This window comes from Schistosoma haematobium, chromosome ZW, assembly GCF_000699445.3.
Source record: "Schistosoma haematobium chromosome ZW, whole genome shotgun sequence".
NCBI lineage: Eukaryota > Metazoa > Platyhelminthes > Trematoda > Strigeidida > Schistosomatidae > Schistosoma > Schistosoma haematobium.
Genome location: NC_067195.1, coordinates 36336553 through 36363439, shown reverse-complemented (window position 1 = coordinate 36363439; position 26887 = coordinate 36336553). Strand labels below are relative to the sequence as shown.

General features: G+C 40.9%; 2 protein-coding genes across 3 annotated transcripts; one reads left to right on the top strand and one right to left on the bottom strand.

Annotated features, from left to right (window-relative positions):
- Nucleotides 1-1752: 1752 nt before the first annotated feature.
- Nucleotides 1753-25732, top strand: SIL1_1 (nucleotide exchange factor sil1). Of its 2 annotated transcripts, XM_012944951.2 has the most exons (8): nucleotides 1753-2088; nucleotides 2121-2559; nucleotides 2593-2711; nucleotides 2762-2808; nucleotides 2856-2955; nucleotides 10795-11101; nucleotides 23080-23150; nucleotides 25183-25732. In XM_012944951.2, the coding sequence occupies exons 6-8, from the start codon at nucleotides 10868-10870 to the stop codon at nucleotides 25541-25543; spliced, it is 666 nt and encodes a 221-aa protein (XP_012800405.2). In that variant the 5' UTR covers nucleotides 1753-2088; nucleotides 2121-2559; nucleotides 2593-2711; nucleotides 2762-2808; nucleotides 2856-2955; nucleotides 10795-10867; the 3' UTR covers nucleotides 25544-25732. The 2 variants fall into 2 exon arrangements, with proteins under 2 accessions (XP_012800405.2, XP_051071266.1); XM_051211229.1 differs by lacking the exons at nucleotides 2762-2808; nucleotides 2856-2955 and having other exon boundaries at nucleotides 1753-2279; nucleotides 2309-2559; nucleotides 23080-25732.
- PDE5A_4 (cGMP-specific 3',5'-cyclic phosphodiesterase) lies at nucleotides 13815-18983 on the bottom strand. The gene is made up of 2 exons (XM_051211230.1): nucleotides 17335-18983; nucleotides 13815-14122 (listed from the first exon to the last, which is right to left on the bottom strand). Exon 1 carries the CDS (start codon nucleotides 18814-18816, stop codon nucleotides 18217-18219), a length of 600 nt encoding a protein of 199 aa, XP_051071267.1. The 5' UTR covers nucleotides 18817-18983; the 3' UTR covers nucleotides 13815-14122; nucleotides 17335-18216.
- Nucleotides 25733-26887: the final 1155 nt, after the last annotated feature.

Genomic DNA, 26887 nt, shown 5'->3' with positions numbered 1-26887 from the left:
TACATAAACTACAGAACAAGGATGCATCATTGGATTCCCAACCTAATTAAAGTAGGAAGTGAATCTGAAATAACAGAGGAAGATCAGGAAAAAGCAGAGGCTATGGCTGACTATTTTGGGGCAGTTTTCACTCAAAAACCTCCTCTAGACAAAGAACCAGACCAAAATAAACAGTCAACAAACCACCTGCTCACCATGGACTTCGATCAATACGATGTGCTTAAGGCTCTCAACACCCTAAACATGGAAAAGTCAACAGAATCAGATGAACTACACCCCAAAATCTTGAGACATATTGCCCAATATATCGCGGCCCCACTGACTGTGATATTCAATATGTCACTTGACCAAGGTGTGCTACCTATGGACTGGTAGGACGCAATCGTCACTACCATACATAAAACAGGCCAACGACAAGTTCCATCGAATTACAGACCCGTAAGCCTCACCAGTGTGGTAATTAAAATACTGGAAAGAATAATCAAACGGACCACAACGGCAATTATGGAAACCAATAACTTGTTGAACATGGCACAGCATGGTTTTAGAAAGGGTCTATCCTGTAAAACGAACCTCCTCATAGCAAGGGAGTTCTGGATTAATGCGCTAGACAACAGAAACTCAGTGAATGTTGTCTACATAGACTTCAGTGAGGCTTTTGACAAGGTGCCAACAAATAGACTGCTATTGAAGTTGGAAAACCTTGGTGTTTCCGGACCTCTATGGAAATGGATGGAGGATCTCCTAGTAGGTCGTAGACAAAAAGTAAGAATAAATTCCAAGTGCTCCATCTGGAGACCAGTACTTAGTGGAGTACCCCAAGGTTAATGATCTTACGAGTATAGTACAGTCTCCAATCTTATTATACGCTGACGATGTAAAAATTTGGCGAGTAATAACCGGAGACAAAGACGCATTTACTCTTCAGGCAGACTTAAATAATATGATAAACTGGTCTAAAGAGTGGCTGATACCTATCAACGCGGAAAAGTGTGTCTACGTGCACTTTGGGGATTCAAAGGTTAATAAGTACAACATAGGGGATGCGTCATTACCCGTAGTCCGGTCTCATAAGGATCTAGGGGTGACAGTGGATAATGATCTTAAGACGACGGCCCATTGCCGGGAGGTCGCAGCCAAGGGGTTTCGAACCCTCTAGGCTTTAAAACGGACATTCACTAAGCTAGATACTACCATGTTCACCACAGTATACACATCCTTAGTGAGAACTAAGCTTGAGAACTGCGCTCGGGCTGCAAGCAACTGTTTAAAAGGTGACTCGGACACACTAGAAAAAGTACAGAGGGCAGCTACGCGTGCAATTCCGGAACTCCGAGGTTTATCATATAAAGAGCGGCTTGAAAAACTGAACCTCTTTACTCTGTCCTATCGCAGACTAAGGGGAGATCTAATTTTGATGTACAGAATACTGAGAAATGATTTCGGACCTAACTTGTTCTCTCTCTTTCTTCCCACTAGATCGGGACACCTTAGAGGACATAGCAGGCTAGTAGAAAAGCCAAGAACGAACAAAATACCCGTGGCATACAGGTTTTCACACCACGTCATCAATACTTGGAACCTGCTGCCTGACGCAGTGGTGTCCGCACCTTCAATTGACTCTTTCAAGAGAAGACTGGACACTCACAGAAGCATACTAGAAAAGGAATAACATAGGCCGTAGGCCTTCTGTCCTTACTACACAAATCTGAAATCTGATCCGTCCCACATCACGCATCATCACAATGGCATCGTCTTCGTTACTTGAAGGATGGACGTTATTAGACATGGTGTGGCTGAACTCAATTCAAATCTAAAAATGTCTTGATATGACCGCTTCTGAAAAACTTCACGAATTGTCGATGTGACGCATCAATCATCTTGCGACAGTTTGACCTTCAAGTGCTCGCAACCCCCATCCGTGGACGATACCCCTGGAACGTTGCCCACCTGACGTGTGTTGTGAATTTGTTCTCACCTGCATTGTCTTAGCTGAGTGCACTGCAACGTCACGCCTTACTTTACAGTTTTAGATGGAGGTCATATGGGTTTCAATCGTGGTATTCCTGCTCATAGTGACGTCAAATAGTAAGTCTTACAAGTTCTCCAATGTCCGGCAGCAAAAAATTCCAGTGATTTTGTCCCTCCTCATAAGTGGGAAGGAGTTACACCCGGCCGGAGTGTCCCACCTGGTCTACACGTTAGACAGAATTTAAACACCGAGCACATAAAGGCTAAACTTATGGATGTGATGTCTAACACTTCCAACATAATTTCAGGTTAGTTGTGTGTTCTGTTGAGTCAGTAGGTGAACCTGGGAAACCTGCCATAAGTGTGTCGACATATTCAGGAGCGGATAACTTGAGAGAGCCCAACACTCAATCAGTCAGACGCTTTCGTTCATATGACGAATTAAAAAAAGACTTCCAGAAAATAAACGTGAATGTCAAGACAGATCCCGAAATTATAACTGAAATAATGACTGAAATAAAACAGGATAATTCCTCAGACGAACGATTAGCAATACTTTTGGAGGATCTATCCTATTACCTGCACCAGGTACAGCTGTAATCTAATCATTTCCACTCACAGATTGACAATGCAAAGATTTTCTCTAGAAATGGTTTCGAAACACTCTCAAGGCTTTTGCACCATCCCAGTTATGAAGTTAAAAAGGCTTCTTTAAAAGCAATTAGCGCTGCTACTCAGGGGTGCGTTCATTAAAATGTTCCTAAGTATGATAACACTTTTGTGCGTTCAGTAGATGCTGTCAAACTATTTGAATTTTTTTCATACCTCTGACCAAACGTCAGTTTCGCTTTCCCTGTCTCATATTTTTTGCTAATTGGTAATAGAATGGGTATCTATTGAGCTTAATGCTTAATCCAATTGAGTGGTACATGTTCAAGGGTGGTCGGCCTGTGATTCTCCAAAAGGGTTAACAGAAGTAATCAGGTAAGCCAAATGTGGTGCCATGATGCACGTCTTTCAATCACTTCTGGGGTTTTAATACTATTGCGTATTTAGTAGTTGTAGTTTTCTTCCAAACAGTTGTCGATTACTCTCGCATTCTAAAGTTTATTGGTCTCATGGCTACGTTTTAAGTTATTTCAAGTTTTCGTTCTCGTGGCCTTTTGTGCCTTTCTAGTCAGCATTTCCACAAGTTCAAACGATGTAATAAGTAAGGAGCCATGTGTCGTTCCGTCTCGTCACTTTTCCTTTAAGCCTTCTAATTGATCTAACATCAGTCTCTTGACGTCCTTAATTATTTACCATTTGGTTTGGATCCACTTGGTGTTAGTTATTCTGTATCAATTATCTTGCAAGGCTCAATGTTAATACTTACAGTATCTAAACTTCTGAAATTTCATCCTTTGCTCATTGAAGCGTTGGGGCTACCTCTGTGTGCTTTTTACAACTGGCAACATTGAAAACTTCAGGAAGAACATCCTATTGTAGTCGACATAGAGATTACATGTCATCTGTGGCTGTTACTTACTTCACTATCATAACGCGCGTCACAACAGTGATTGTTCGTCCCACAGATTGTTTTCTTATTTCCTCTTTCCACAGTTAAGCCTACAATAGTTCCGTTTGACTTAACATCCCGCAAGTTAAGATACGCTATCTTTACTTCGAAACAACCTCAGTTGATAGCTTATGCCTGTGAATAATTGTTATCACCGCTCAAAATGTAACTTATTAGATTCATTGCGTGACTGTGCCTTCACATTTCAGTTCAGTTCTAAAACAATTACATAGGGTAACATCCTTATCATCTCTCTCCCGATCGAAGCTGCTACCTTGACGCGGTGGTCGGGCTTGCCTATCGTGATGACCCAACCGAGCTATATTGGCTGGAACATATGTTCCTGCAGGTTCTACCATGCCAGGCAGGTCGATTGGTGAACGGTAAGACTAAAAGCAGCAACTCAAGGTCTGAGGGCGAAGTCGTACTGCTGACTGTAGAGGGGTGTGACAGCAGTAAGGTGTTTCCCTCGGACATCCAGCATGACAGCGATGCTGCCTTCCCACAAGGAGGGGTGGGGTTAGAAAAGGTCGACCCTAAAAAATGTCACACCTCACCTTATCTCACGGATTTCCGTCTCCGGCGGTAAGGCCCTTTGAAGAACGGAGCAAACACGTCAAAAACCTTCCACAAAAAGGCCGTGCGCGACCGGCCTCAAGCAGTTGTCCCTTGGGCTCTGCGGTCACGCTCCCAGGTCGTTAAGACAAACACTAATCCAATTTCCTTTTCAGGTTCCTCAAGAAATACCCTTCCATGGTGTGGGCAGCCGGGAAGTGACACCAGCCCTCATACCCGTAACAGCACACAACACCAAGTTGGTCACATTCAAATCCTTCCTACACCTTCTGACACCACTCTTATCTCCCCGAGTAACTCTTCTCACGTCCTTTTTTCACCCCGCGCCGCTAGGGCAAACGACTCGAGTACGCGGAACGTTATTCATCGTCTCCTGAAACCACGCTCTAAACTACATGTAGGAGCTTTTAACGTCCGAACACTGTGCCAAATAGGACAACAGGCTTCCTTAGCTAGGACTTTCGGATCTCGCGCCGTCGATATGTGCTGCGTCTCCGAAATGCGCATACAGGATCCGAGTAGCGTCATTCATTTGAAATCACCATGTCTAAACAAAGAACCAACTCGATTCACACTTCGTGTATCTGGAAGCCCAGATGCGGCTCCTCGTGGACTCGCCGGCGTAGGTATAGCATTGAGTCCTAGGGCAGAACTAGATCTCTTAGACTGGATCCCAGAAGACAGTCGTTTGTGCGTTGTCCGACTAAACGGAACAATAAGGACTCGGAAAAATAGGGACACTCGTCGTTGCCTCTTTGTCGTCTCTGTCTATTCTCCCACTGACTGCAGCGCAGATGATGTAAAAGATGAGTTTTACAGAATGCTCTCCGACCTTCTCCGGAAAGCTAGGCGCTCCCATGTAGTAATGGTGACTGGTGACTTTAATGCTCAAGTAGGTAAACTAAGCGATAGGGAAAGACACCTAGGTGGATCTTATGGTGTCGTGGCTCAAAGAACAGATAATGGCGACCGTCTGTTGCAGCTATGCTCAGATAACCGCCTCTTTCTTGCAAATACTAACTTTAAGCATAAGGAAAAACATCTTTTGACATGGCGACCCCTAATTCTTCCCAACGTCGGACCCAAATAGATCACATCGCTATCAGCCACCGATGGAGGGGCTCGATAGAAGACTGTCGCTCATTCTGGAGCACATGCTTAGATTCAGTTCATGCTCTAGTGCAAGCGCGTATTTGCCTGCGTCTTACTGGACGTAAGGAAGACGCTGCAAGGAAACCTCTTAGGGTCATATTTAATGATAGTCGAGCTAAGAGTATGTATCAGGAACAACTAGGAAAACAGTTAGGCAGCCATGTATGTGATGCCTACTCCGAGGCAGAGTGGAATGATATCCGAAAAGCTGTGGAAACAGCAGTGATATCTGCTAGTACGGTAAACCGTAAGGTTAGGGAGTAACACTGGATCTCAGCAGCATCTATCTCACTGATAGATGCCCGAAAACTCATTCCATCTGGCTCTGAACATAACGAAGAGCGGAGTCAGATTAGGCGCTAGCTGACAAGAAGCCTACGCAATGATCGCGAACAGTGGTGGGTAAAGAAAACGAGAGAGAAAGAAAAGGCAGTGGCAATAGGTAACATCAGACAACTGTTCAGACTTGTTAAGGAAACCGGAATTAGGAACCCGACCGTTAGCGAAACAATCTCAGAGAAAGATGGACATATTATACATTCTCAATCCAGGAGACTGGATCGATGGACAGAACACTAGGGATCAGTTCAACTGGCCTTCAGCCACACTTCGGTTTCCCACGATCTCTAGTCAACCTGAATGGCAAGTTAATGTAGGTCCTCCGTCCCTTTACGAAGTTGAAAAGGCCATAGGAAATCTGAAACGAGGGAGAGCAGCAGGCCCTGACAGGTTTACTCCTGAGATTTTTAAGGATGGTGGTCCAGTATTAGCAGTGAGATTAACTGAGGTCTTAGGTAGAATTCGGGAACTGGACGTAATCCCATCTGACTGGTCTCAATCACTGATTGTACCAGTCTATAAGAACGGACAAAAGTCCTCTTGTGACAATCACAGAGGAATCAGTTTGACTAATATAGTGTCTAAAATATTAGCTTCAATAATACTTCGACGCCTAACTAAAGCTCGTGAAGAGCAGACTAGAGAAAATCAGGCTGGTTTTCGACCTGGACGTGGTTGTATAGGCCAGATATTCACACTACGTCAGGTTCTAGAACACAGACACACATTCAGACGCCACACAATGGTAGTATTTCTCGACCTTAAGGCGGCATTCGACTCTGTTGATCGTGAGGTTCTATGGCAGTGTTTGTCACTGAAAGGAGTACCAAAGAAGTACATTAACCTTATGAAGGCTCTCTACTCGAACACAACTGGTAGAATGAGAGCTTATGGCGAACTGTCATCAGAATTGATTACCTCGAGTGGTGTTCGTCAGGGCTGTCCACTCTCCCCATTCTTGTTCAACTTTGTGGTCGACGTACTTTTAGAGATAACACTCTCCTCATCTAAATTTCCAGGGGTTGAACTTCTACCGGGAGGTTCACTTGTTGACTTAGAATATGCTGATGACATAGTTTTATTTGGTGAAGATGCTGACAAAATGCAGAGTCTTCTGACCACTGTAAGCAACAATGCAAGCATGTTTGGGATGCGATTCTCTCCCTCGAAATGCAAAATGTTGCTTCAGGACTGGGTTACATCGACACCCGAACTAGTGATAGGGAGTGAAGTAGTTGAGTGTGTCGACCGCTTCACTTATCTTGGAAGTCTCATCAGCCCTTGTGGTCTGGTGTGTGACGAAATCTCAGCACGGATACAGAAGGCTCGACTAGCTTTTGCCAACTTGCGTCATTTGTGGCGTAGGCGAGATATCCGTCTATCAACCAAAGGACGTGTTTACTGCGCAGCAGTTCGTTCCGTCCTACTTTATGGCAGTGAAACATGTCCGGTAAGAGTAGAGGATATCCGTAGGCTACTAGTATTTGATCATAGGTGTCTTCGAAACATTGCTCGTATATCATGGGACCATCGAGTAAGTAACACAGTTGTTAGGAAACGGGTACTAGGTAAGGATGGCAAATCGATTGATGAAGTAGTGAAACTTCATCAGTTGAGATGGCTGGGGCACGTGTTACGTATGCCCAACGACCGACTGCCTCGACGTGCTATGTTCAGTGGTATGGGAGTAGGTTGGAAGAAAGCTAGGGGCGGCCAAACCAAAACATGGCACAAGTCCATGAAGTCACTGACAAGTGGACTGAGCCATGTTGTTAGGTGTAGACTACCTGGTTGGGGACCACGAGATGATAGCAACCGATGGTTAGAGACCCTGAATGACATGGCTCAAAATCGTTTGCAATGGCGCAGGTGCATCCACTCTTTGTGTTCTCCCAAATTCTAATCTCCTGATTCCTCCTCGTCTCTTTTTTCTCTTCTTAAATTTATTTCACTGTATTATACTCTTTAAATAACATCTCCAAACCCTAATCTTCCCGATTACTGCTTATACTCTTATTACCTCTACCACTATGGGATTTGAATCGACTACTGCATCTCTGTGCTAATGTGGTGTGGCAACTCGAACTGATGTACGTACGTACGAAGTTCTACGTTGTTACTAACTGACTGACTTATCATCTCTCTCACACTCTGATTCAATACTCAGGAAGATCTTTTTGATAAATTCCAATAAACGGGCCCCCCAGCATATTGAAGTCGGGAAAACAATTGAAAACGATTCGCTGCCTATTCTAATGTAAACGTTTTAGGAAAACTGTTATAAACCAATGTTAGTATTGCTCACCACGTTTTTCTGTTTAGTAAACTGTTTATTTATCTTCCTATCAATATAGCACATTCTGCTTGTTATAAAATTAGTCAGCTTTGACAATTTATAATAACGTATATAAAACCAATAAATGCATGTGATGAGTGGTACTAGTATGCAAAGCGAAAATATTCTAGGATTTCCCCATCCGTTAACATATGAATAGTCAACCACCAAAGCATTATTATTATTTTCCCGTACTTATTGCAATCTGATCAATCTTCATCGGTCTCGTAAAAAGTGTGTAAACTGGTTTTTAAATCAATATTTTCGACTCCAGGCTTTAAACAGCTGAAAAAATTCAACCAAGTTACCTTCCATACAACCACATTTCTCCATTGTTCCATTCAAACAGTGGGGTTAGCCAGGGTTGCCCAATCGCATCATTCCTCTCCAACTTTGCCGTCGATGACATTCTGGAAACAGCTCTGATGAATGTAAGTAATAGCGATGTGGATCTGTTGCCCGGAGAAAGACTTCTCGACCTTGAGCATGCGAATGATATCGTCTTACTATGCGATAATGCCCAAAGCATGCAATCCGCACTTAATCAGTTGGCAATCAGTGTCCGTAGGTACGGTATGTGCTTTGCACCTTCTAAGTGCAAAGTACTTCTACAAGACTGGCATGATTCTAATCCTATATTCACTCTGAATTGTGAACAGATAGAAGTAGTCGAGAAGTTCGTGTATCTAGGTAGCTGCATAAGTGCTGGTGGTGGCGCGAATGAAGAGATCAATTCAGGAATAGTGAAAGCCAGAGCGGCTTACGCCAATCTGGGCCATCTTTGGCGCCTTCGTGATGTTAGTCTGGCTGTAAAAGGTCGGATCTACAACGCGTCGGCGAGAGCAGTTTTGCTCTATGCTTGTGAAACCTGGCCTCTCCGAGTTGAGGACGTTAGACGACTCTCTGTGTTCGATCATCGTTGTCTCTGAAGGATTGCTGACATCCAGTGGCTGCTCCATTTTAGTAATGCAGAGGTTCGGCATCGTGTGTTCGGGCACAGAGACGATAATGCAATCGGTGTCACCATCTTGAAACACCGACTTCGGTGGCTTGGACATGTTCTACGAATGTCGTCCCAGAGGATTCCACGTCGTGCATTATTTGCCGACTCTGGGACTGGTTGGAAAAAGCGGAGAGGTGGTCAGTGTACGACATGGTGTCGGGGTATGAAAGGAAGCTGCAAAGGGCTGGCTTCTGTTGGTCCTTCTTGATTCCCTGGTTGGGGTTCGAGAGATGGTGCTACACAGTGGTTAGAGACGATATCAGATATGGCTCGGAATAGAAGCCAGTGGCGATCCTGCTATAACCTTCTTTTACTTTCTTCATAAGCAGTGGTTGTATCTTCCTTAACTAAACGATTCCTTCTGATTGTACCTTTCTGTTCCCCCATTATTACTATTATTATTATTACACTACCTTACATTAATCTGTGGTCGTTATTGTTCTCCTTTCTTTCTTATGCGCTCCTTACCTTTTTTCTCTTCCCATCCTCATTGTTTTGTGTGGCGCATATATATTTGGCGCACTCTTGTACCAATATTTATATGTTCAAATAAATTTCATATCTCACTTCACTCTCATACTACTGCTCGCGGAAATTGTATAAGCATTTTGTTAGTCTACTTCTAATTTTCTAATGTTCATCGTTCTCTGAGTCTTTTACTTTATCTTTCGGAGCACCTGTCAGTTCACTAGAAGCTAACAGGGTCCACTAACATTTTTTATGGATTCATTACAGTTCTTTACATATGTTTACTTTTTTCTTTATGGTCGATTAAATGCTTAGTTGAATCCCTTAATGCATCCTTGTTTTTCATCTTCTAAGTGAGCTCTCAAGGGTCTTCCTGTTGTGAAATTATCATGTTTTAGTAAAACTCCTTGCACTTAATAAAATATGACTGGAGTCCTAGCTTGCTTTCCAGAAAGAAACTATTCCTTATTTTAGCGTCCGAAGGATGCTGGTAGACTATGTCTACCCTTATACTTTAAGTTAATTCTTCCTAAGAATAAACAGCCGCTTACACATAATTGCTGAGATCACTGTTATTTGTTCTCTGGGTTGGAACTCCATAAGATATACTTAAATATATTTCAGCTCATCTTTGTCTACTTACCTACGAATCGAAATCATCATCTGTAAATATGGGATATGAAAGCCTGGCTTCCTGAAGAAGGTTGGATAGCTTCCTATTAACCTTATCTTTTACTTCTCAAGCACTAATCAACGGAGGCGCAGGAGGAAATGACAAGGGTGCAACAGAATGTGCTTGCCTCTCTTACTTACTACTGTACCGTTTAATCGGACAACCCACAAGTCATCCATTTGAATATTGCTTCTTTTGCTTTCTTAGTGCTATACTTATACGTGCAAAACTATGGAAATTCGCTATAGAATTTGTAAATACTGTATTTACTGGTTGTTTTTTATAATATATTGTTGGTTATTTTGTGTTTTAATAAGAGAATAAAACAAATATTCGCTCACCTTTCTTTTTAGAGCAGTTGCCTTTTATGTCGTCTTTAGTACCCTGTAAATAATACATTTTCCATAAATATCCAGTCCTGCAGGTCTTGTTAAAAGTTAAGTTACATCAGTTCAGTTGATTCAGTTTCTATTGGATTGTAACCGTGTTGGTGTGCGCTGTCATAAATTCTGATTTATAGCAAGTGGGATATTCACTATGTATCAAATTGTTCGTCGATCGTTTTTTTGCATATTCTTTTAGATGATGGCCAATTAAAAAGCTAAATGCGCCGCTTCTTTACTTCAATATGATTGCTTATTAACATTATTGTTTCAAAACGTGAGTGTTACCAAGTTTTCAAATCTTAGTGAATGTTTTTTCATTAATCATGTTTATAGGAATTCTGATGTTCAAGTAGTCGCACTTCAAAATGGTGTGGTTGACCAACTACATTCTTTTTTGAAAGCAAGCATGGATGAGCAAGATTCGTTGGAATTCACTACATTACTATCAGGAGGAGTGTCAACGTTAAGTGCGTTGCTGCGTAACTTCCCAGTTGCTCAAAAACAGTTCTTTTCAACTTCAGTAATGTCGCCATCTGGTTTCGAGCTGCTTGCAAAACTAAGTCGTCTAAATGTTACAAATGGCATTCGAGGCTTGCGGGTTCGAATCCTGACGCTTTTGACAGATCTTTACAGTGAGCGGGTATGTTCATTTTTGTGTCTAAATTGTATACACGTCATTACGAGTGATATATTGTTTAGTATTTAGAATTCCCTTGTGGTATTTTCAGTAGACTTCTTAAACACCAATAAGATTCTCAATTCTGTTTTGTTATCAGACCATACCTTTAGATAACTTTATTGGTAATAAGATTTTTCGCTTTTTCTGGAACGTGATGAAATACAAAACTAGTTTACTTTTCTCGAATAACGTAATATTACTGTGCACATTACAAGGATGATTAGGTTAACCTAAGATGTTTGGATTGAATCTTATCCTGAGACACAAATTATTTACGACAACTTCAAACTTGGAATCACCGAATTTACGTACCAGTTGACGTATTATCATGATTTCCTGAAAAAACAACTATGTTAAGGAATTGCATAAATAAGCGAATCGAATATGCTTAGGAATGAGCGGTTTGATACTGTAATAAACCTTCACCTTTTAGCTAATTTCGAATAAATTGAGCATTGGGTTGATTATTATAAATAAAAATAATATATTTGTAATATCCCAATGAGTGGAAAATCTAATTTCCTACTCATTGGAATATTACAAATATATATTATTTTCACCTTTTAGCGTTCAGCCTCATTCATAAACTGCCTCATAGTGGTAGGAGTAGTCATCTTACTGTCTAGTGCAATTTGCTAAGTGGTTTCTATTGGAGTATAGTCAGGTTTTTGCCACATCAAATCCTCACCATTGTGAATAAACCTCATTTCTCCCATTACGAAATTTGTTCCTGACCGTTGGTGACACCTTAACGTAGTGTTTAGGCTCGCCTATCGTGATGAAATAATCGGACTAAACTGACTGGAACAATCGTTCCTCAAGGTTCTACAATGACTGACAGGTCGATTGAAGAGCGGTACGACTAAAAGCAGCTAACCCAAGGTCCGAGGGTGAAGTCGTACTACTAACTGTGCAAAAGTGTGACTGCAGTAAAAGGTTTCCCTCAGACAACCAGCATAACAACGACGCTACCTTTCCACAATGAAAGGGTGGGGTTAGAAAAGGTTGACCCTAAAACTGCACAACTCACCTTATCCCACGGATTTCATTCTCCGGTTTTTAGGTCTCAACAAGTTGTCCCTTCAGCACTACGGTCATGCTTTTATTTATTTATTTATTTGAACACATAAATATTGGTACAAGAGTGCGCCAAATATATATGCGCCACACAAAACAATGAGAATGGGAAGAGAAAAAAGGTAAGGAGCGCATAAGAAAGAAAGGAGAACAATAACGACCACAGATTAATGTAAGGTAGTGTAATAATAATAATAGTAATAATGGGGGAACAGAAAGGTACAATCAGAAGGAATCGTTTAGTTAAGGAAGATACAACCACTGCTTATGAAGAAAGTAAAAGAAGGTTATAGCAGGATCGCCACTGGCTTCTATTCCGAGCCATATCTGATATCGTCTCTAACCACTGTGTAGCATTTAGTGGCCGTGGATCTGACTCCGAGATCGTATAGATGTTTGCTATCGCTTATTCTCGTGTATAATCGTCGACTTAATCGCGTTAGCCAATAACGGAATTAAATAAGTCGAATAACGAGAATTGATTTGTGAATACATATATTTTGCATATGAAGTGAGTGAAACAGAGCCAAGCAAAATGACGCACAGGGAGGATGGCTGGGAAGCCAACTCCATTTTAGTCAAGCGTTACTCAATATTTATAGTCAGACAAAATTAAGCTACAGACATGTGATTAATGGAGTAAGAAGGGCACATACATATACGCTCATATAAAAAACAGTCAAGACTGACAAGCGAATAATTGACAAGGTCAAAATATGGCTCAAGTAAAATGAATAAAATAGGATGTCCGGAAGTTAGAATAAGGTATATGGGCTTGCCATAACTGACACTACATAGCCCCCTTGTAGAAAATAGCACATTTAAAAAATGTCTGTTTTCGAAAATATCAGTGAAGTGGTGCGTAGGTAACGTTAACTGTAAGTAGCAAAAAAAAATTGCACAACACTCGATAAAGTACAGTGTCACATGAGGGGTGAGTGTGTTATATGAAAATGTCATACTTATGCAAAAGAATACATAAATATAGAAAAGGCGCGGACAAAAATGGAAACGTTAACGTGCGAATATAAGCAAATTAATGAGGTACAAAGATTAACATGTGCTAATGCTATGACTGTCTGAACGATAAAATAACACGTTTGTATGAGTGATTCAAATTATCGTAAAAATAGTAATAAATTTTTTGTGGGTATAACAGGGAAATAAATCGTCAAAATGAGTACAGTAGAATATGACAGCAATTGGTCTGTGATGCTGACGAAATAGTGAAATACGTTAAATATATGTTCTGTTGAGCCGCAGCAGAATAAATAGCATCGACTAGTGATGAGTGAATTCGAATTTAAATGCGTTGTTCCCGTTCGTAGGATAATAATAGTCAAGTCGTGAAATGATAACTGCATCGACGGGTGATATTCTTTGCTGTACTGCGATTGATAATAATCATAAAATATGAAGTCAGTGAACGTTGTCGTCTGCGTTATGGCAGATGCATTGAGTTATCGTTAAATATGTATTAGTGGGAGAATGACCAAAGGAACAGAATAGTGACTGAGTAGACGAGGTACGTAGAGTCGTATTCCTTTTTGGTCATGAAGCCTAGAGTGGTTTGTGTGGTTTGAGGGAGATGCGGTCGACCTCGTTTGTTACAAAACCGTACCAAGGCATGACAAAAATACCAATACATATGGTTAGTGATTGCGACGTATGAGACTGACTTGGATGTGACGAACAAGAGTGTATCTTTGAGAGACTAGCTCTAAACTCTATGTTCTGATATACAGTGCGATGGATATAGAATAGAATAGTAGTTGCAGTACTCGAATAGCGTTTTTGAGTGATAAGTGATGCAGCATGTAGTTATGCACGTGGAAGAATAGATAAGATGAACGTAATGGTTTCTAGTCAGCTGGTTAGAAGCATCCACAGACATAATAGTAGGCGCTTTCGAAATGAAAAATGTATGTTACGACAGCATAAATTGCTGACCTCGACTAAGTGAATGAATGCAATATTAGATCAAAATGACATGAAAAAAATTGGAACGAACTCACTTAAAGCAGGAAAATTTCACGTTTTCGAATAGTAAAAATATCCCAATGAGTTCTCACAAAGTGGAGTGGAATTTTCATAAAATGATAATTTGTTCGGTGAGTAATATGATTGCGAAAATGTCATGATTTAATGACAGCACGAACAAGATTAATAATTCCACATTCGGTCATGATATTGGCAATAATGTAATAATAAGCATATAATGATAATTTGAATCGTAATTAAACAACCCAACGAATGGATCAATGAGAATGGTTGACATGAGGACAAAGTAAAATTAAGATAATAAGATTTGTGCATGTCCATGTCGTGCTGCAGAGGCTTTGCTGAGTGTGTCGGATTAGAGATTGAGCTGGACCCGTTGAGTGTGTCCGTCGGATGTATCAAGTGCAGAAATCTGTTCATCGACGTAGCTTGCTGCATTGCGCTCGTCGTCGGCGGGCTCACCAATTTAGTGGCCCGTTGATCTGACTCCAAGATGTTTGCTATCGCTTATTCTCGTGTATAATCGTCGACTTAATCGCGTTAGCCAATAACGGAATTAAATAAGTCGAATAACGAGAATTGATTTGTGAATACATATATTTTGCATATGAAGTGAGTGAAACAGAGCCAAGCAAAATGACGCACAGGGAGGATGGCTGGGAAGCCAACTCCATTTTAGTCAAGCGTTACTCAATATTTATAGTCAGACAAAATTAAGCTACAGACATGTGATTAATGGAGTAAGAAGGGCACATACATATACGCTCATATAAAAAACAGTCAAGACTGACAAGCGAATAATTGACAAGGTCAAAATATGGCTCAAGTAAAATGAATAAAATAGGATGTCCGGAAGTTAGAATAAGGTATATGGGCTTGCCATAACTGACACTACAAGCACCATCCCTCGAACCTCAACCAGGGAATCAAGAAGGACCAACAGAAGCCAGCCCTTTGCAGCTTTCTTTCATACCCCGACACCATGTCGTACACTGACCACCTCTCCGCTTTTTCCAACCAGTCCCAGAGTCGGCAAATAATGCACGACGTGGAATCCTCTGGGACGACATTCGTAGAACATGTCCAAGCCACCGAAGTCGGTGTTTCAAGATGGTGACACCGATTGCATTATCGTCTCTGTGCCCGAACACACGATGCCGAACCTCTGCATTACTAAAATGGAGCAGCCACTGGATGTCAGCAATCCTTCAGAGACAACGATGATCGAACACAGAGAGTCGTCTAACGTCCTCAACTCGGAGAGGCCAGGTTTCACAAGCATAGAGCAAAACTGCTCTCGCCGACGCGTTGTAGATCCGACCTTTTACAGCCAGACTAACATCACGAAGGCGCCAAAGATGGCCCAGATTGGCGTAAGCCGCTCTGGCTTTCACTATTCCTGAATTGATCTCTTCATTCGCGCCACCACCAGCACTTATGCAGCTACCTAGATACACGAACTTCTCGACTACTTCTATCTGTTCACAATTCAGAGTGAATATAGGATTAGAATCATGCCAGTCTTGTAGAAGTACTTTGCACTTAGAAGGTGCAAAGCACATACCGTACCTACGGACACTGATTGCCAACTGATTAAGTGAGAATTGCATGGTTTGGGTATCATCGCACAGTAAGGCAATATCACCTGCATACTCAAGATCGAGAAGGCTTTCTCCAGGCAACAGATCCGCACCACCAGTGCCTACATCCAGCAGATGCTTCCAGAATGTCGTTGATGGCAAAGTTGAAGAGGAATGATGCGATTGGGCAACCCTGCCTAACCCCATTGCTCGAATGGAACAATGGAGAGAGGTGGTTGTATGCCCTCACTCTGCCTGAGGTGTTTGTATATAAGGCTTTCAGGATGTTAATAAACTTCTCAGGCACAACCTTCTTCAATAGACAATCCCAGAGAACAGTCCTGTCCAACGAATCGAAGGCAGTCCTGATGTCAAGAAACACTATGATTGTTGGCCTTTGATAAGTATGGCGGTGTTCTAACATTTGGCGGAGGGTGAAGATATGATCAATACATCCTCGACCAGAACGAAACCCAGCCTGCTCCTCACCAGTCAATCATTCTCGGCTTTTGAACAACCCACGAAGTATGACGGAAGCCAATAGCTTGGACGCAATCGGAATTAGACTTATCCCCCGATAGTTGTTACAGGAACGACGTGAACCTTTTTTATAGATAGGGACAACTATCGACTCATTCCATGATGTTGGTACACTCTCTAGTTCCCAAACCTTTGTATACAACGTCGTCAGTTCCTTAGTCAAAAAGTCACCACCATCTTTAAAAAGAGTCGGAGGTAATTCATCTGGGCCAGGTGATTTGTAGCGCTTCAAGAGTTGGAGTTCCTTGCGGACTTCCTCCTCATTTGGTGGATCAGTCGTCACCGGCCATGGAGTGCAGGACAGCCTGATCGATGTTGCCGGGGCAGCAGGCCAGTTGAACTGGACTTCGATAAACAAGAAGGATCTGATGCCAACGTAAAGAAGAGAATCGGCAAAGCAAAAGCAGCGTTCCTACAGTCCAAGAACATATGAAACTCAAAAAACTGTCAGCAAACACCAAAGTCAGAATTTTCAATACGAACATCAAGACACTCCTACTGTACGGAGCTGCAACTTGAAGGACTACCACAACCATCATCAAAAAAGTACAAGTATTTCAAGACAATTTTCTGCTAAAGACACTAAATGTCTGTTGGCCGGACACCGTCAGCAACAGGCTACTGTGGGAGAGGACACACCAGCTTCCAGTTGAAGAGGAAATTAAGAAATAATGTTGGAAGTGAGTAGGGCATACATTGTGGAAATCACTAAACTGCATTACGCGGAAAGCGCTAACTTGGAATTGTGATGGGAAACGGAGAAGAGGAAGGTCAAAGAATACACTGAGCTGATAATTAACAGTAGACATGAAAAGGGTGAATAGCAGCTGGAAAGGATTGCTCAGGACAGGTTTGGATAGAGAGAGCTGGTAGGCAGCCTATGCTCCTCCTCGATGAATATATATATATATATATATATATATATATATATATATATATATATATATATATATATATATATATATTACCATATTAACGGAAATATTTCTAACTTACCAGGGACAATAAACTTATTTTATTACAATCCATGTTGCCTATGCTCACTGATAATGTATCCAAAGCTTCTTCAATTAAATTAGCCCATATGAAAAAGTAGTAAGAAATACTTGGCTTAGTCAGTGACAACAGTGGGATTTTCAAGCTGTTTGGAAAATAAAACGAGAAGAGTACGAAAAAGTGAAAAATGTCGGGAAGTTACTGAAAAGTGGTTTTCATTTACTAGCTATCGTACTAGTTGTAATTTTCAAGAATGAAAAATGCTGTAATTTTTAAAATCTACGGTGTAATAAAGGGCAAACTTATTGACCTATAGCGCGCGAAAGTTCCTACAATTTACAATAAAGTGAACCACTTCAAAAATCGAACTTTAGGAAAATGAAGCCGTGGGTAATCAACCCTTACAGTAAATGTCATAACCAGACATTAGAGGGTAAATATACTCATTGAATTTTCGAAGATATCTAATTGGATGATTAGTATCTTTGATAAAAGAAATATTTAGTCGTTATCATCACTGACAACTTTAAAAATATAACGACTAAACATCCGAAAACCAAAGTCGAATACAAGTACTTCGATTAAATTATTTGGCAGTATTTATTTTCTTTTCCAAAAATATTTAACTATTATGAACATAAATACGGTAAATCAGTCAGTCAGCCAGTAACAACGTAGAACTTCGTACATCGTACATCAGTTCGAGTTGCCATAACAAATTAGCACAGGGATGCAGTAGTCGATTCAAATCCCGTAGTGGTAGAGGTAGTAAGAGTATAAGCAGTAATCGAAAAGATTAGGGTTTGGAGATGTTATTTAAAGAGTATAATACAGTGAAATAAATTTAAGAAGAGAAAAAAGAGACGAGGAGGAATCAGGAGATTAGAATTTGGGAGAACACAAAGAGTGGATGCACCTGCGCCATTGCAAACGATTTTGAGCCATGTCATTCAGGGTCTCTAACCATCGGTTGCTATCATCTCGTGGTCCCCAACCAGGTAGTCTACACCTACCAACATGGCTCAGTCCACTTGTCAGTGACTTCATGGACTTGTGCCATGTTTTGGTTTGGCCGCCCCTAGCTTTCTTCCAACCTACTCCTATACCACTGAACATAGCAGGTCGAGGCAGTCGGTCGTTGGGCATACGTAACACATGTCCCAGCCATCTCAGTCGATGAAGATTCACAACCTCATCAACTGATTTACCATCATTCCCTAATACCCTGCATCTAACCTCACTATTACTTACCCGGTGATCCCAGCAGACGCCAACAATATTTCTAAGGCATCTGTGGTCAAATACTAGTAGCTTGCGAGTGTCTTCTACTCTTGATGGCCATGTTTCGCTGCCGTAAATTAAAACAGAACGAACTGCCGAACTCCCAGCAGTAGGCCTACGATGAAATCGAACAGAAATGGAGATGGTGAACAGCTTGCCAAACACCACTTGAAGTTGCAAAATCGCATGACAGTTCTCCATAAGCTCTCACTCGACCAGTTTTGTTCGAGTAGAGAGCCTTCATAAGGTTAATGTACTTCTTTGGTACTCCTTTCAGTGACAAACACTGCCATAGAACCTCACGATCAACAGAGTCGAATGCTGCTTTAAGGTCGAGAAATACTACCATTGTGGGGCGTCTGAACGTGTGTCTGTGTTCTAGAACCTGACGTAGTGTGAATATCTGGCCTATATAACCACGTCCAGGTCGAAAACCAGCCTGATTTTCTCTAGTCTGCTCTTCACGAGCTTTAGTTAGGCGTCGAAGTATTATTGAAGCTAATATTTTAGACACTATATTAGTCAAACTGATTCCTCTGTGATTGTCACAAGAGGACTTTTGTCCGTTCTTATAGACTGGTACAATCAGTGATTGAGACCAGTCAGATGGGATTACGTCCAGTTCCCGAATTCTACCTAAGACCCCAGTTAATCTCACTGCTAATACTGGACCACCATCCTTAAAAATCTCAGGAGTAAACCTGTCAGGGCCTGCTGCTCTCCCTCGTTTCAGATTTCCTATGGCCTTTTCAACTTCGTAAAGGGACGGAGGACCTACATTAACTTGCCATTCAGGTTGACTAGAGATCGTGGGAAACCGAAGTGTGGCTGAAGGCCAGTTGAACTGATCCCTAGTGTTCTGTCCATCGATCCAGTCTCCTGGATTGAGAATGTATAATATGTCCATCTTTCTCTGAGATTGTTTCGCTAACGGTCGGGTTCCTAATTCCGGTTTCCTTAACAAGTCTGAACAGTTGTCTGATGTTACCTATTGCCACTGCCTTTTCTTTCTCTCTCGTTTTCTTTACCCACCACTGTTCGCGATCATTGCGTAGGCTTCTTGTCAGCTTGCGCCTAATCTGACTCCGCTCTTCGTTATGTTCAGAGCCAGATGGAATGAGTTTTCGGGCATCTATCAGTGAGATAGATGCTGCTGAGATCCAGTGTTACTCCCTAACCTTACGGTTTACCGTACTAGCAGATATCACTGCTGTTTCCACAGCTTTTCGGATATCATTCCACTCTGCCTCGGAGTAGGCATCACATACATGGCTGCCTAACTGTTTTCCTAGTTGTTCCTGATACATACTCTTAGCTCGACTATCATTAAATATGACCCTAAGAGGTTTCCTTGCAGCGTCTTCCTTACGTCCAGTAAGACGCAGGCAAATACGCGCTTGTGCTCCAGAATGAGCGACAGTCTTCTATCGAGCCCCTCCATCGGTGGCTGATAGCGATGTGATCTATTTGGGTCCGACGTTGGGAAGAATTAGGGGTCGCCATGTCAAAAGATGTTTTTCCTTATGCTTAAAGTTAGTATTTGCAAGAAAGAGGCGGTTATCGGAGCATAGCTGCAACAGACGGTCGCCATTATCTGTTCTTTGAGCCACGACACCATAAGATCCACCTAGGTGTCTTTCCCTATCGCTTAGTTTACCTACTTGAGCATTAAAGTCACCAGTCACCATTACTACATGGGAGCGCCTAGCTTTCCGGAGAAGGTCGGAGAGCATTCTGTAAAACTCATCTTTTACATCATCTGCGCTGCAGTCAGTGGGAGAATAGACAGAGACGACAAAGAGGCAACGACGAGTGTCCCTATTTTTCCGAGTCCTTATTGTTCCGTTTAGTCGGACAACGCACAAACGACTGTCTTCTGGGATCCAGTCTAAGAGATCTAGTTCTGCCCTAGGACTCAATGCTATACCTACGCCGGCGAGTCCACGAGGAGCCGCATCTGGGCTTCCAGATACACGAAGTGTGAATCGAGTTGGTTCTTTGTTTAGACATGGTGATTTCAAATGAATGACGCTACTCGGATCCTGTATGCGCATTTCGGAGACGCAGCACATATCGACGGCGCGAGATCCGAAAGTCCTAGCTAAGGAAGCCTGTTGTCCTATTTGGCACAGTGTTCGGACGTTAAAAGCTCCTACATGTAGTTTAGAGCGTGGTTTCAGGAGACGATGAATAACGTTCCGCGTACTCGAGTCGTTTGCCCTAGCGGCGCGGGGTGAAAAAAGGACGTGAGAAGAGTTACTCGGGGAGATAAGAGTGGTGTCAGAAGGTGTAGGAAGGATTTGAATGTGACCAACTTGGTGTTGTGTGCTGTTACGGGTATGAGGGCTGGTGTCACTTCCCGGCTGCCCACACCATGGAAGGGTATTTCTTGAGGAACCTGAAAAGGAAATTGGATTAGTGTTTGTCTTAACGACCTGGGAGCGTGACTGCAGTGCCCAGGTGACAACTGCTTGAGGCCGGTCGCGCACGGCCTTTTTGTGGAAGGTTTTTGACGTGTTTGCTCCGTTCTTCAAAGGGCCTTACCGCCGGAGACGGAAATCCGTGAGATAAGGTGAGGTGTGACATTTTTTAGGGTCGACCTTTTCTAACCCCACCCCTCCTTGTGGGAAGGCAGCATCGCTGTCATGCTGGATGTCCGAGGGAAACACCTTACTGCTGTCACACCCCTCTACAGTCAGCAGTACGACTTCGCCCTCAGACCTTGAGTTGCTGCTTTTAGTCTTACCGTTCACCAATCGACCTGCCTGGCATGGTAGAACCTGCAGGAACATATGTTCCAGCCAATATAGCTCGGTTGGGTCATCACGATAGGCAAGCCCGACCACCGCGTCAAGGTAGCAGCTACGGTCGGGATTAATTAATGAACGAGTATACTTCGCGGCAGTTCGTTCTGTTCTACTTTACGACTGTGAAACGTGGTCATTAAGAGTAGAAGATACTCGTAAGCTCCTAGTATTTGACCACAGATGCCTTATAAATATTGCCCGCATTTTTTGAGGTCGTCAGATAAGTAATAATGAGGTTAAATAATGATTGGTAAATCAGTTGGTGTTTGTAATTCTTCATCGACTGAGATGTTAAGGCAACGTATTACGCATACCCTAACACTGTGTGCAATGCTGACTAGTGTTGGAGATGGATGAAAGAAATTGACACTTGAGGAGGAAGCCGAAAAAGGATCACCGGGTAAGTAATAGTGAGGTTAGACGCAGGGTATTAGGGAATGATTGTAAACCAGTTGATGAGGTTGTAAATTTTCATCGACTGAGATGGTTGCGCCACGTGTTGCGTATGCCTGAACACTGATTACCACGACGCGCAATGCTGACCTGTGTTGAGGATGGATGGAAGAAAGTTAGGGGCGACCCAACCGAAACGTAGCATCGCTGCTTGAAGTCATCAACTTCCGGTTTGAACCACGTTGGTAGATGCAGTCTACTTGGTTGGGGTCCGCCTGACTATCGTAATCAGTGGTTGGAGACTCTGGGTGACATGGCACAGAATCGACCACAATGGTGTAGGTGTATACACTCTGTCTTCATATTTTTCTTTCTACGAACTAATTCTTCTTGACTATGTCTTCATATGTAATATTTCTTTAAGTATTACCACCATTGAAATAACTACTTCTATGAATCCGGTGTTCACCTTGTTGTGCCAATGTCGTGTAGCAACTTGGACCGATGCATATATGTGCCTGATCCTACGTTGTAGCTGACTGACTACCACAGTAGGCTGTTGCTGATGTTATCCGATCAACGGACATTGAGTATCTTGCGTAGACAATCGACTTAGATCCAATCTATGAATCTTTTTAGAAGAAATCAATCAACCATAAAGCCAGTGGTGGACTAACAAAGACATTCAACATAAATCCTAATGCAAATGAAAGCAAAACCTACAAATATAGTCATAAACAAGCCATTGGAATGATCTAACAGCACACTTGTGAAATAACTAAAAATCTCACTATTATGAATTAAGTCCTGAAGACACCCATTATCCTCAATTAAATCATCTATCTCAGAGAACTGAACACCAAAAGATGTTATCTAAATTCTAGTGATGTTGATGGTTTTTAGTTAGGCAACCAGACTGTTGTTTTTATGCTTGAGCCATTATTTAAATATCGTCTTTGATGACAATAAATCTAATACTTTGGTCTTATGCTAGCTAGCAACACTGGAAAAATTAATAGTCTTTACTATATGGAAAGTATTGGCTGTAAAGTCTTAGGATAACATTGGTGACTATATAGTCTTGATATTTTGGTGCTTTTCTAACTAGTATGTTCACAATACTTAGCTACTAAATTTAAGTGTACTGCCAAACAGTATCTAATTATATGTTTATATGCCTCGTTTGATTTCATAGTACTAACAAATTATTTTATTTCACAGTTCTAATTCACTTGAAGTGTTTAATGCATTATTATTATTTTAGCTTGATACCCAAATTGCTTTTGGGGAAGACCCCACAAAAACAAAAATGGATGCATGGAGTATATATGCTAGGTGAGTTCCGACGGATTCATACCTGCGCAAATCTATTGATCGCAATATTTTTCTTGTTTAATTCTACTCCTTCTCTTGCGTGAACTCATGATTCTTGCTTATGACTGTAGGAGCAATATTAAACACCCTTTCTTCACAAACATATGCTCCAAATGTCTTGTTGTCTCTAACCCAACTCTCGTGTAAATCGAGTTGGAACAACAATTTTTACTTTTCGTTAGATGATCCGTGAAATGTTCAATTTGTAATGTCAGGTGTTGGTTTGCTAGATAAACCAGGTACAAAGTCCATCAGATCGGCCTGTTCGTGTCACTCACCCATGTTCAAAGCCAACTACACATTATTGTTTTTGGTTGCTGAATCGAATCACTGTTATTATGTTGCTCGCCTACCTGTTTTATATCCATCTAATGACAACCGTGCTTATTCGCTTATTGATTTTCCATTTTATGACTACCAACATGTCAGCTGGTTGTGACATCTAAAACATCGTAACTTAGTCAACAATCCGATCTTTCGTACCCTAAAGTTGATCGAGTTATCATTTATAAGCTTATGGATTTGATGATTGTGTTTATTAAGCTTCGTTATTTTGAATTCTGTAGGTTTAAAAAACGGTTTTAAATGGTATTGTTTATATAATATATACTGTAATAATGTAAGTTAGTATAATATAATGTATTTATTGTGGGTGTATACTAAAGGTGGGTAAAATAATAAGGTGAGCGGATCGAACATGTGTAGATAGATATGGTCATTAGCTAAGTATAGGGTTTGAGTCATACTTTCGTGCCTGATACCGCCTGGTTTCCGAAACCAGCGTTAGATAAAACAATTCAAACCGGGAAGCCATTAGGTGACACTTAGCCTCTTAAGCTACCTTCCTATTTGTGCATTGAACCCCATCTACGAAGCTTGTAATTTCTCTTTGAACTTTTCCTGTCTTGATCAAGCTGACAAAGGATATTGCATCAAAACCAATGGAGTGCAACAAGACTAGGCAGGTGGGTGTAGCACTTGTTCTCACCAAATGATTCTTTGTGCCTAGTCTTACGCGCGACCCTTGGCTGCGATAATTACGAATTATGAAAGCTTACCATTGAAACCCTAGATAATCGGATGATAACTCACTAAACTAGTTTGTTGAGTTCAGATTAATAACCTCCGTGTCAATGGAAAACAATGGTTTTGAAATTAAGTGTTTAACTACCATAGTCTCATCTAATATTTGTCATGAAGTGCAATTGACAAGATCCCCGAATCGTAGTTCGCAGGACTGTTTTAAAAGACTTCGGAATATCTTTACTTTCGGCTGAATTGTTAATCCAATCCTCAAATGTGATAGAGACCCACTACCAGTTTCATCTAAATCATCGATTACTGTCGTCTTGTGCAAGCTCTGTGTTCAAATTAAAAACGGAGATAGGTTCGTTTGTGGTTTAATTTGACTCATAGTATTCTTAATACTATTATATGATTTCCTCTTTTCTCACCACATACCTTTGTATCACAGTATCTATCGAAACACTCCGCTATATTTTACCTCACGACCGTTAAGGGTAAGTGATGTGTAAGCTACTGATACCTGAATACAATTTCCCTCTAAATGTCGCTAATGTGACCAATGAGTACAGAATATTATTAGGAGGTGGACCTACGTCTGCGCTAAACAAAGTGACAGTTATAAATTACATTACTAACCTTAATAGCTGATGCTAACTTCAGTAGAATTAGATTCGGAAAATACATGAGTCGCTATACATAGATTTCACCAACCTATAAAATCACTGGCTGTTCTTTCGATGTCTGACCAAGTCAATAGAAATGAACCATTAAACTACATGATAAGACTTTTTATAACAAAACAAATATGGTTTAACTATACAGTTACTTCAATCAAATTGGTTTACGAAAATAGCAAAGTCTGAACACTACTGAAGGAAAAGTTGCTAGCTCCCATTAAAGTATATTTATCCAGAGGACAAATATTTATTGCGTAAAAACACATATTCTCTTATTTTCCTACTTTCAGTATCCCTTTCGAAGAAAACTTTCTAATGTATGGATTTTGCGAAACCCTACATATTTCTTTACTTCAAGATGTTCAAAGGGGTATGGGATATAACGATTTAAGTGCACCAGTAAACCATGATATACGTGAAAAAGTTATAACAGCGTGCTTAAAGTTTTTCAACGTATGTGATTGGAAATCACTCAATTTCTCAAACAAACAATATATTCTAAGCTTATTGGACTCAATCATACACGAGTACAAGCTGCGCTCGAAAAGTGAGACTGATGACATTGATTCTTATTTCACTGAAATGCTACTTAAAGCTCAAACGTTCAGGAACATGTTGGAGCCTTATGAATCGCCGAAAACTGACCTGTGATTCCCTAACGAGCTTCTGTAACACAACAGTTGCATGCGATGTACATACTTGCTTTGATATTACATATTTTCGCTTTGAAGTTCCCTGTATTTTGAAACTTAAATCCATTTTTCATTTAAGTACATTTCTGATACTTATAAAACGTTGTGGTAATTATTTGGAAAATATTCCACTCACAACTTCCCTACACCTAGGTTTTCTGTATAACTTTTCAAATACGAATATTTACTAGGTTATCCCAAATAAGTGTAGTAAACTTTATATGATCGTTGAGTTGGATTTACTGAACAAGCCATGCACGTCGCAAGATAAAGGTAACGAGATAGGTTTATTACCCATCGTGTTCATAAATACTATTAAAATTTTAGTTTTATGACAGCTACACCGATACGAGAGTTAGAAAAAAATTCCATACTCTTCGGAAATTTGTACAAAGCAATCAGGTACTTAAAAAAACTAGAATAACGCATACTTGAATAGTGTTCCTTACTTTACCATGTTGTTTGGTTTCCATACCAAGGAAGACATTGCACTGGTTCGTAATTGACTTATTCTCAACAGACTAACTTTTATCTCTGGTATAATTCTCAAATAGGTCAACATGATCTATTTAGTCGACCAGGCATTATCAACGCTGAAGCTGGTATGGACTTGCATCTATTTGGTAGATTCTACAGTTATTTCTCGAAATGGATATACTTGGTAAAGATTTTCTAAGTGGGTAACCATTCCAAAAAACAACAATCAAGCAATTTTCTTCCACCATATGTCAGTACTGCTACAAAGTCTTCGCTCTTTCGATAAACGTGTTTTTGCAGATGATTCTGCGAGCCGATTTGCCGCAGGCTTACTCTCCACTTCACTATATATGATTTCGGCAACCAGAAAGTATAGCTAACCCTTAGTCAAGTACACAACTGTTTGGTGAGAAAGCTATACTACTTAGTGATTATTACTACCCCCACTCTTGATGTAGCCTTACTTCCGTTACACACGGGTCTCCAGTCCTGGAATTCAACATAGCCAAGAATGGCAGTAGCTGATCCTTTGTCTAATGTTCATTTCACATCGCCAAAGAATGGCAAGTAACAGCTCAGGAACAATTGAAATGTATACGTAGATGATAACAGCAAAAATAGTGGTGACAACCGATCGCATTCATCTTAAGATTATATATATATATATATATATATATATATATATATATATATATATATATATATATATATATATATATATATATATATATATATATATATATATATATATATATATATATATAAAGAGAGTTACTCAAAATATGAATTGCTAAGATTTTGTTAGAGCGGTCTTTAAATTGACTTC

Bases quoted from the DNA above. Each gene is read 5' to 3' on its own strand.
- PDE5A_4 (XM_051211230.1), bottom strand. From the start codon at position 18,816: ATGGAGAACTGTCATGCGATTTTGCAACTTCAAGTGGTGTTTGGCAAG.
- SIL1_1 (XM_051211229.1), top strand. From the start codon at position 2,243: ATGGATGTGATGTCTAACACTTCCAACATAATTTCAG. The intron at 2,280-2,308 runs GTTAGTTGTGTG...TTGAGTCAGTAG, and splicing joins CACTTCCAACATAATTTCAG to GTGAACCTGGGAAACCTGCC. The intron at 2,712-10,794 runs GTGCGTTCATTA...TCATGTTTATAG, and splicing joins ATTAGCGCTGCTACTCAGGG to GAATTCTGATGTTCAAGTAG.